This window comes from Haliotis rufescens, unplaced genomic scaffold (genome assembly GCF_023055435.1).
Source record: "Haliotis rufescens isolate VD_foot unplaced genomic scaffold, xgHalRufe1.0.p SCAF_17, whole genome shotgun sequence".
Classification (NCBI taxonomy): Eukaryota; Metazoa; Mollusca; class Gastropoda; order Lepetellida; family Haliotidae; genus Haliotis; species Haliotis rufescens.
In genome coordinates this window covers 8,691,476-8,703,181 of record NW_025963857.1, presented here as the reverse complement: position 1 = coordinate 8,703,181, position 11,706 = coordinate 8,691,476, and the positions used below count along the sequence as shown (strand labels likewise).

The window sequence follows — 11,706 nt, the reverse complement described above, 5'->3', positions numbered from 1 at the left end:
CAATTTACAAATACCGTATTCGCTCTCCTACAATATGCGTCGCGCCCCGATCAACGTCAAACCCAATCTGGAAGTAATCTTTGTAAGTTAACATCAAAAAGACTGAAAATTTAAGTGACAATCCCTTTGTTGTTGTCTGTATTACGTATTTCCTTTACTTTTTGCCTAGAATATTATCAAAACTAGACTTGCTATGTCAGCATTACGGTAAGGAGAGGGCGTAAGAGGAACAAATATGGTTCAGGCCTATAAAACATGTCAGACAGACCAGCTTGGAATGTGTGCGTGAGGTGAGATATTACGTGTGCCTCAACCATCTGTAATAGGGTAAGATATGTATATTAAAACTACATTTTCAACCCCTGATTAAACAAATGTTATTTTACATGTTGATGAATGACTGGCCCTTTGACGCGAAGCTGTGATGTGTAACATCCGCGTTTTGCCGAAGGACCAACAATCACGGAAGTATACTGTACTTCCGTGATTGTTCGTCCCGGACCTACCTGTACTGTACAGGTAGATCCTGGTCGCCCCTTTATTGATTTTACCCCGCATTCGTAATGGGGTTGCGACAATGCGCCGCAGGGAGGTTCAAGATGAATTGTTACTTGCACCGACTAGGTGGTTATGTTATATATCACCACATGTTTGAGTATAACAGACGATGACGAAATACACCGAGTGATGAAATATATAAAGACCATGCAACCCAGATCTATCTTTATAATCTTGGCATTATCCTGGCTAACAAAGTGAGGGCAAATTATTGATCCAAAAGTTGTCAGTCACGTGGATAGAAATAAAACTAGGTCAAGGTTAGTGTTAAGGCTCTTTAGAAGTGTTGAATGGGAATTCTCCATAAAAGAACCCAAACGACACACACAGGCACTGATCCGGGTGCAAGTTCCGGTTTATTTGCAAAGCTCATCACTTGGTCGAACTGAATCAGCCCCTGTGAGGAGTATACGCTGACATACCATTCGGATTCTTTCGGATGATTCCGATATTTAACGTTAACGCTATGTGCTGTCAACTAGATCTAGACCAGAAATAGCCAGTTGGTAGTTCAGATTGCTTACACGTTTTGCGTTGGCATCGTCTAACTACCTCGCACAACGTGAGCGGCTTATGAAACAGGCTGAGGTTTTCTTGAGGATATTTAAGGTCAAATCTTACCCCGGAAATGCACTGGACGTTCTAATAGTATAGATCTACCATGACCAGAGTCATTTACAGTGCTGACCACTGACGGAAGGTAATTATAATTCATTTTTATTTGATTTCGAATGAGTATCTTGAAATCCAGACTATCGCATAGTACATGATTGTAAACAAGCCGTCATAAACAACATGTCATCGAACAGATTTTAGAATATAATTGTTATTTTGTTTTTAAATAAATGGACTGACTCATCATTTCATGACAAGACTTAATATGCGTGACGAACAAGTCCTTCAAACACTTGACTGCTATACAGTAACCTACGGTTATAACGATCTCAAAGGGACTACTAATTTTAGTTCGTTATAACCGTAGTTCGTTATAAGCATATATACAGCATAACTACAGCAAATAGTCGGGACCAAAAAGGTAAGTTCGTTATATCCGTCAGTTTGTTATAAGCGTGTTCGTTATTATGTTATTAGCGTCGTTTACTGTATCTGTAACCAAAGAAAAACTAACCCACTGACGTTTCATATTCTAGATCGAAGTAGCAATAAACGATCGCCCTAATTACATAGAGACAGTGTTTCAATTCCACCCACTAACTGAAATTTTAGATTCACGTTCAGATCACTAACCACACAGTGCTGTCGGTGGAGCCTAGACAAGTGACACCTGCCGCTGTCATCACATGGCACACTGTAGCAGGGCAGTGCGTTACTATTTCTGCTCTAAGATAGGGTTGTTTATCATCATGTACAAACCCATATATATGCATGTATGTGTCAATTTCTGGTTCAACTGGAATTTAGGATCATGCTTTTAATTATCACAAAATATGGAGCACCTTTAGAATGCTTCATATCCATAACTTGTGAGGACGATCTTTGCTGTAGATCACATGTCACATCACGGAGACATTAATATTAAATATGAATGAACTTGTCATTGTTGGATCAGCAGTGTTCCCCACAACATTTGGAAGGTGAAATACGGATCAGAGTTGATTTTGTAACTAAGTACACAAACTCATGTTGTAAAGATATCTCAGGCATTTAATCCTTCTCTGAACACTCACTAGCTATGTAGGACAGTGAGTGGGTTGGGTTTAGCCCTGGCCTAAACAGTATATCAGCATTCTCAGTATAATTACATATCACAGCATGTCTAGTAAGTTTGATTGTAGTTTAACGCAGCACTAAGCAATATTCCAGCTATATGACGGTGGTCTGTAAATGATTGAGACTGCAGGACCTGACAATCCAGTGATTGACATCATGAGCATTGATCTATATGATGACATGCATCAACCAAGTCAGCGAGTCTGACCATTACAGGGTTAGAAACTAACAGTTTTTGTCCACTAGTCCTCATAATGATAACATATAGCAAAACCCTTAAAATTGGCCAATTTCTACTAGTCCTTAGGATACCTTTACCATTGGGCAGTTTGGAAGGACTACAGGACTAGTGCCAATTTCTAACGCTGCCATTAGTCGCCTCTTACGACAAGCTGTGGTGAAGCCCAGGTTGTTGAAGACCAATTCTAACCCGCATCTTCACCTTGTTCACGGGTCTGATCTAGTTAGTAGTAAGATAAGCATTAAGGCTAATGAACCTAATTAATAATCCTTATGTTCGTATCAAATTCTATTGAAAAGATTCTCCAGCACAATTTCTGGCAAGTTGCTGCTAGTTGACACAAAGGTTTTGACTGTTGATTCTATTCTAATCATGGTTGAAAGATACTATGCTAACATGGCTAATGCCATGCACACACATCATGCACATCAAACAAACAGCTTGTTTGTCATAGCTGTATCACTTTTTTAATTACATTTTGTCCTTTAAGCAGGGGGCACGGGTGGCCCAGTCGTCTAAGGCGCTGCGATTCACTGTGAAGAGTTGCGTCCCTTGGACACGCCAGAAACCTATGATTGTGGGTTCGAATCCCAGTTCGCCCCAATTATGTTTCTAGGTTTGTCAGCACCATACCCGTGCTCGTTGGTTTCACCGAAGTGGTAAACGTCTGTGACCTGCATCACTTCAGGCTTTTCTTCCACATTCAGCTGACACGACATGATATAACTGGAATACTGTTAAAAGCGGCGTTAAACCCAACTCACTCACTCACTATCCTTTCAGCCGTAATCATATTAATCATGTTCAAAGGGCATTTAGAGGTGGTTGAGTTGCCTAGTGGTTAATGTGATAAGATAAGGTATTTATTTATTACCCCGAAGGAAATCAGCACAAGGTCACAGCTAATTGATAAACACAAATACAAACAAATAACAACATTACAAACATTATTAACATTAAATGTGGCACTAGCGAATAGATACTCAACAATTGCTTATCACAAAACTTGTTATATAACGTGGTGCTAGTTGGTCATGTTGGTATGCATTTGCCCATCATCCTGAAACTTGAGCTTGATTGCCTACATGGATACAATGTGTGAAGCCCATTTCTGGTGTCCCCCGTCATGATGTTTTGATGGAATATTTCTAGCTCTAAGCATGCTAAGACGGTCATAACCTCCATCAGGATATTATTCTGGAATATTGCTAAGCGCATTCTAAAACTATTGTCACTCACTGCCTAAAGGCATTCAAGATTAGGAACTTATCTGTGTCCTGTTCCACAAAGTGATCTTAGTACTAAGATGTCCATAACACCCATTATGATGATTATTCCGGAATATTGTTTAAAGAAGTCTGAAACTATATAGTCACTCACTGCCCCAAATCATTCGATAAGGAACTTATCTGGGTCCTGTTCCACGAAGTGATCTTAGTACTAAGACGATGCTAACACCTATGCTTTAACAAGGGATTTTGATAGTTGTAGCACTCAAATCGCTATGTGAAACAGGGACTTGAATATTATGTTGTCATCACCGTTATCATCATTTATATGCTATGTTTTTTATTCATTTCAGCAAAACTCTGACAAACCATCACCATGGCACAGATCTGCTGCATACACAACAATGTGAATGTGTGTGTCTATATCTTAGTAATTCTGTTTGGAATAGCATCATGGATCGACATAAATGGCCTTTGGGTGGAGCTGCCGATTCTTGTCCAGAAATTGCCAGAAGGATGGGATCTTCCTTCATATATGGTCATCATAATTCAGCTGGCTAATATAGGACCGCTCTTCTACACCTTGTCTAAGTTAAGATGGCCACGCAGACTGAACGAAGTCCCAATAATTTATTTAATAATCGGTATAGGAGGGACTTCATGCTTACTGTTGGCTTTCTTCTGGAACACGACATCATACATCGCAGGGGCCAACCACAGTACTGCTCTCCTCATCCTCAACTTCTTCCTAGCTTTTGTGGACTGTACATCATCTGTTGTCTTCCTCCCATACATGGCTCACTTCAAGCCAGAATACATCACTGCTTTCTTCATCGGAGAAGGATTCAGCGGCCTCCTGCCTGGCCTCGTAGCACTAGGACAAGGAGCCGGCCAAACAACCTGCGTGAATCAAACAGTGCACAATAATGTCACCGTCAATGGAACATCCATTAACGAAACTTCGTATGTCATCTTTCCTCAATATCAAACTCCAAAATTCTCGATTGAAGTATTTTTCTTCCTTCTCTTTGGAATGTTGGTGACTTGCGGCGCTGCCTTTACCATATTGCATTACTGTGAGTTTGCAAGGCTGGAGCAGCTCAAGACGAGGGATGAAGTTGATGAATCGACTGACGTCACAGCTCAGACAGACCTCATGTCCAGCTATGAACTCAGTGGGCCTACAGCTAATCCTGCAAGTGACAACTTCCTTGACGCAGCTGATAACATTCATTCCAGGACCCACTTAATAACTGGGAAGAAACGGCCAGAAATCTCAATCCAGAAAGACATCTCTTTGGAGACGACTCGGCGCCAAACATGCATGACAAGGACCAACTTTTTCTTCTTCCTATTTCTCACAGCGTGGATCAACGGACTTGGTAATGGGGTGTTGCCGTCTATACAGTCGTACTCAGCCTTACCATTTGGCAACACTATATACCACCTGACAGTGACACTAGGGAGCATTGCTAACCCTCTGTCCTGCCTCGTGGCCTTCTTCCTGCCCGTGTCATCCACCATTGCCATCACGATACTGACACTCCTTGGGACCGGCTTTGCTGCGTACTGCATTGGTCTTGCTGCAATGAGCCCCGACCCGCTGCTTGTTGGAGAGCTGTTTGGAAATATTCTTGTAGTGAGTACATTTTGGTTTTTCATATATCTTTTTGTCACATAAACCAAATTACCTATGGCCCAGTTTGATTAACTCCCCTTGCCATTTTCATTATTAGTGTCTTAAATGAATGATTTTTGAAAGTGGCCCGTTTTAGAAGGGGTGTCACAATTAATCAAAATATTGATATATTACTATTGGTAAGCACTTAAAATCAATAAATCGATTGTTAAATCAGTTTCCGTTCAATAGTATCGATTTCAGTTAGGAATATCGATAGTTTAGATTGTATTTACCATATCATGCGATTTGCTGTGCAGAGTTGCGACCCTTGGGCATGCCAGAAACGTATGATTGTGGGTTCAAATCCTGGTTCGCCCCGATTATGTTTCTAGGTTTGTCAGCACCATACCAGCGGTCGTGGGTTTCACCAAAGTGGTAAACATCTAAGACCTGCATCACTTCGGGCTTTCCTCCCACATTAAGCTGACACGCTGTGATATAACTGGAATACTGTTAAAAGCAGCGTTAAATCCAACTCACTCACTCGATGCTGTGTGGGCAAGTAAGGGTTAGTCCGACTCAGATTTAAGTTTATGACATGCACTTGGTGCATGTGGACGTAGTATTAGGTTGCATTTCTCAATCAAAGGTTGGACTTGTGCATGTTTTATATAGTTAAATTGAGCCCTTGTATTCCGCTACTAGCAGTGTTCGAAATACCTGCCTGCCCAACCGTCCGAGACGGGTTGATTTCAACTCGGGCTGCCAGATTTTCAAATCCCCCTGCCCGACGGTCGGGTTATATTTCATATGTGAAAATATTCAAAATATTTCCCGATGATCAGCATTAATTCACATGTAAAGATGAATGATAAAATGTAACCAAAAAGAAACCCCGTTAGCTTATCCTGAGAAACGTATGATTATAGTGGGCAGGCAGGTTTTGGTCAGGGCTGGCAAGTATTTCAGCTAGCCAGTCCTGTGGTCTGGATGAAATTTTTTGGAGTTTCATACCCTGCTACTAGCACAACCAAAGGCATTAATCATGTCAACAAATGGTTAATAAGTTCACTAGCCATGCCAACCGGAACTTGTCTATTGGCATAATTTTCAGTAGATTGTCGTGGTAACCATGGTAACTGAGTTAGTTAAGCATAATTAATAGTTGCTGTAATCAGGCTTTGGACAAATGGCTACCGTCACAGATGGTTACTTTAATATGTTGTGGCGAGTTGAGCATGCTAATTGCACTCATGAGAGCTGACAGTTCACATGTGGTGATTGAATGTTCACAAGCTATGAGGAGGCTGTGTAATTGTTTCATATCCCAACCTTAACGTCATCAAATCATGTGTCAGTCCATAAATGTCATCACTTGATAATTAATCGTCTATGACTCTCTTAAGGTAGCGAAATGTCCCGTTATCTCATTATTGACTAGCATGAATGGTTAAACAAGATGGCTGTCCCTGTCACCACAAAATAATGTCCACCTATGCCAAAGTGACTACAACTAAGACACACCTAGCGTTTTCAAGACAAATTCCCAAACACCTGTGTGATCTGACCATGCTAAATACAGCATACAGCACATGATGTAGAACAACAGTGTAACTGTTCTTTGACATCTTTGCAATTATTAATGTCTGTTTTGGAGTACATGGTGTCTCATTAACATAATATGTTAGATGCTGAGTTTCAGATGACCAAAGGTCACGAGTCATAGACTGTTAAAATTCAATTTGGCCGATGGTTTGTTTAAGTAGTCTGACTTTTGACCAATAGAAATGCTAAGCAAGGCGTCAAACGTTTCATAATTTCATAATTAAGAATAAGTAATAAAAATTAGTCCTGCTTACTGTATCAATTACAGTATTTTACATCAAACAAATGCACAGCCATCAAAATTTCAATCTTTTTAAAATCAGACCTTAGTTCTCGCTACCGCTAAACAAAGATCTGAAGACATCCCATTAGGGGTCACGTCAGAACGACCTTTCATCAACCAATGAGAGCGTCGCTTACAAGATCATTAAAGTGACAGTCGAAATGTGAATTCTAATCATACAACCTCGAAAACTTTAACACGGGGTATTCCAAACGATAGTTACAGGTTTAACGACTGAATCAATACAATCTAGACCATCTATTAGCCATTCCAGAGTGTTCTTTTGTTTAGGTTTCAAATTTGTAATCGAGAATTTTTCAAAATATGTTTCAAAGCGCAGTCGCCAATTTTAATTTAGTGCGTAAAGCACGAGGAAGCTGCCTTCTGATTGGTCATTCTAATGGTCGGTCAAAGTTCGCGCAAGGTCAGTCTGACGTGACCCATAATGGGATGTCCTCAGATCTTTGTGTAGCGGTAGCGAGAACTAAGGTCTGATTTTAATGAGATTGTCAAAATTTGTAATTGAAATTCTTGGCAGCACAAGTCTTTACATCATACTTTCTGTATCAAAGGGCAACACTGACTTGACTAAGTCAAGTGCTTTTCTTATCGCATAGCCAGATGGTATATATTTATCCAATCACAAATGGTATCGCATTGATTTGTTGTTAATGTTATGGTTCAACTACCATTTTTTTTATTTGTCTTACTGACTTTTGCCCCTGACCCTGTTATGGTTGATATAACATTTCTCTATCATTTTACATAATGACCTGATGACCTCTAGTTGCATCAGTTTTACTTTACAAAATGCACGTTCAGAACAGCCAGTGAATTCCTGGCTCAGAATCAACTACATCAACAATAGCTTGGGACATCATTGTGTTCAAATGACAGTGATTCACGAATTGATAACATGAGCTCCATGACTTCCTGTCCAGTTCTTTTTCTGTTTCTTTGTCTGCAATGATGTGTTTTTTGTTTCTAGGTTGCAGCCTGGTTTTTTGTGACTTTCTTGTTGACCTTCACCAAGGTGAGCATTGCGTCACTGCTGCGTGTTGAGGGGAAGCGTGCGCTGTTGTGGTGTGGGGCCATGACACAGGTCGGGTCAGCAGTTGGAGCACTAGCTATGTTCCTTCTTGTCAACGTGTTCAAAATGTTCAAACAAGGCTCGCCGTGTCGCTAGCCATGGACGTGTCATTGTGACATATCACTGTAGCACCAAATTCATCATATCGTCTAGAGGCTGTTTTCTCAGGGACCATCCATTTTATTTTTTGAGGAATGGGACTGAATTTTCTTTGATTTTATTTTGTAGGTGTGGCATACAATTTTTTATGCATATATTAAAATCAATTCCATCAATTAGAATGTTTTATTTTTCTTTCAATTTGTTTTGTATTTGTTACACATTCCGCAGAGTTCACTTATTTTTTTCAGAACAATGCCAGTAGCAACCACCATGACAATGATTTCTATTTTGTCAGAACTAACAATTAGCATTACAAGTAATTATTTACAACAAAAATAACACATTTCCACTCGTTCAAAGGCCTGCAAAGGTTGGGCATATTGTTTCAAGATCGTGTGTGACATTCTCCATGTCTCAGCCTCATTCATCAAGATAAAATGGTTGGTCCCTGGGACTATGTTAAAATGAAAATTGTCATATGTTGTCAATTTTTCAACATGTTTAGCATTAGTGTATTTTGTTTTGTTGAGTGCTTGTTATACTGGATGTAGCGGTGAAGACGCTGAGCTTTGTTTACCATGTTTACTGTGTTTTCAAGCTTTTCCAAGCTGATGTCTCTATTGCAGTAGACACTACGGTCTAATATTTTTTGGTTTGTATACAAAGCCGACCGACATAATAATGAAAAACTTTTTAACAATGGCATTTGACAATTTGTTTGGAAGCCACAATTAGGTCCCAGGAATCTGTAGATATCATTATTATCTGTTTGGAGGGTGAAGCCATTGCCATTTATAAATTGATGGCTCCTGACACTATTTCAGAGTTGGCAATTGAAATCAAGATTGACAGACTGGTTCTTGTCAACATTTGCTGCCAATATTTGTCGGTGTATACAATGTTGACAGAATCTCCTGAAATTTGTCTCAATCATCTTCAACCAACACTACCAACATTAAACTCAATGTTCTTCCAAGTACAAACGACTGCCTTTGTGGTCTAGTGGATAGAGCGTTTGCCTGGAGAGCGGTAGTCCGTGGTTCGATTCCCTGCCCATATTTCATACCAAACCACGTTAAAAGATAGTACTTGTTGTTACCCTTCCTGGCGCTCAGCATTAAGGGAATAAAACAAGGAATGAGTCAGTATACTGTGTCTGAGTGGGGTATTCATGTTAAACTGTGGCATGGTATCTCAGTGGGCTAGCACTATAAAACCAGCATTGGTCCGGAGTACAAGCAGCCACACACACGGACACATGTGCATGCAAATTGATTTATAAGTGCAATAATCTTGAGATTAAACCCAATTTTTCCTCACTTCCAAGTAAACACCTTGTTTATTCTTATTCAATAATAGTACCGTATTTGACATAATAAGCGCCCCGCTCTAATATGCTCCAACGACGGTATTTGCTAAAATATTGGCTAGTGAACAATCCAATTAGCACCACTTCCAATTGATAAATGTTCACAAGACTTTTTTATTTGCGTACAATACGCACTTGGGTGTTATATGCACCCTTAATTATGGGCAATCAAATTCTCGAAAAATATATCTGTCGTACATAAGCATTTCAGGCTGTCAGCATAAACCATGAAATTTTATCTTTCAACTCTGTTTTTTTTACCAAAATAATATTCTTATAAGAGCTTCCTATTTCTAATTTTGAGAGCGCCCTGGGCGCTTATTACGTCAAATATGGTAGGTGTATTTCTACCAAGAAGTAGAGATTTCGGGCAGAAGATGTGTAAGCCTTGTATAACAGGGTCTAAGCGAAGGGTCTAATTGGCTTGTGTTATTAGTCACCCATTGGGTGTGATATAGCCATGACACTGTATTCCATGTTGTGCTAACATTTACCATGTCAACACATGTACTGGTGAGTCACCTCTAGTCTCAGGGTCTACAGGGTACAGAGCAGCGACATGGACTTTGTTATTTGAGATTATTAAGCTTATTAACTAAAAGTGGATCCAGCATTTTTAGAAGGGAGGGGTCCAAAATATCAAAATCCTCTCTCTAATAATTTTACTGGCGACAACATACTACATTAGTTTTCAAGCGTGTGTGCGTGCGTGCGTGCGTGCAGGCGGGCGGGCGGGCGGGCGGGCGCTTGGTCTGGGAGCGCAGGTGGGCGGGCGGGGGTGGGGGTTAGAAGGGTCGGATTCCCAGGACCCCCCCTCTGAGTAGTTCCACCTATGTCAACTAAGAAATTAAGAAATGTGCCCAATGAGATTTCTCTTCAATCTGAAGAATATTAGACATCTTTTACCCCTCTGACTTACAAAATGGAGTAGTAGAGTAGTTTCTCAAGGGAATAGCAAAGTGATGTATGTCATAAATGTAACCATCATTTTACTTCCAATATTTTATTATTTTCTTTGAAAAATTAGACATTCTGAAATCATTTTACCAGGGCCCTGTTCCACAAATCAATCTTAGTGCTACGATTGTCATAAGTCTTAGTTAATGGGAATTAGCATTGTCTTAGCCCTAAGACTGCTTTGTGGAGTGGAGCCCTGGTTTAGCCCACATGGTGTCCATGCTATTTTTCTCTAAGAAAACAAAGGGAGGCTGTCAGACCACTTTTCAGTAGTTAGTGACTCAGACTTAGAACATGACTCTATTTTGTCAGCCTTTTATGTATTATATAATTATGATCACCAAAAAACAAATGCTATATTTAGGATATCTCTTTCTTAGTAAAGTACAGATTCTAGTACTTTTGATGGTTTAGTCCCATCCAGGATTCAAACCCACACTTCCAGAATGAGGTACCTAATCACCAGTACACAAAGTCAGCGATTAGGTGCCTCACTCTGGCAGTGTGGGTTCGAATCCCAGATGGGACTCAACCGCCCACCCCAAAACTACTAGAATCTGTACTTTACTAAGAAAGTGTTATCAGATATAACATTTGTTACATTTGACCACTTTCTAAATGGCATTGTGTGCTCATCACCAAAAGGCATAGTGTGTTTAAGATTGCAAGTAAAGTGCACTGTGTGAACGTTTACAGGTGAAGCTGTTTCAGGTCTGATTGGGTAGTAATGTAAAGAGGAGTGTATGTCAATACACAGTTTTCCAAGTCATGCAGTGTCATCATGATCAGACAGAAGGAGATTCGTGGATGCATTTCTGATCAAATGCACAATATCATTGCTGTTTTACAAGTTGACATACATTGCTGTACCTAATCATGCTAGCTATTGCTATTATTTGCTTCAAGTTTAACAATCAATA

At 40.0% G+C, this 11,706-nt stretch overlaps 1 protein-coding gene across 2 annotated transcripts; it reads left to right on the top strand.

Annotated features, from left to right (window-relative positions):
• Positions 1-240: 240 nt before the first annotated feature.
• Positions 241-9,600, top strand: LOC124133105 (solute carrier family 52, riboflavin transporter, member 3-B-like). Of its 2 annotated transcripts, none has more exons than XM_046497472.2 (3): positions 241-327; positions 4,113-5,398; positions 8,257-9,600. In XM_046497472.2, exons 2-3 carry the CDS (start codon positions 4,136-4,138, stop codon positions 8,452-8,454), a joined length of 1,461 nt encoding a protein of 486 aa, XP_046353428.1. In that variant the 5' UTR covers positions 241-327; positions 4,113-4,135; the 3' UTR covers positions 8,455-9,600. The 2 variants fall into 2 exon arrangements, with proteins under 2 accessions (XP_046353428.1, XP_046353349.1); XM_046497393.2 differs by lacking the exon at positions 241-327 and adding an exon at positions 1,063-1,258.
• The last annotated feature ends 2,106 nt before the right edge of the window (positions 9,601-11,706 follow it).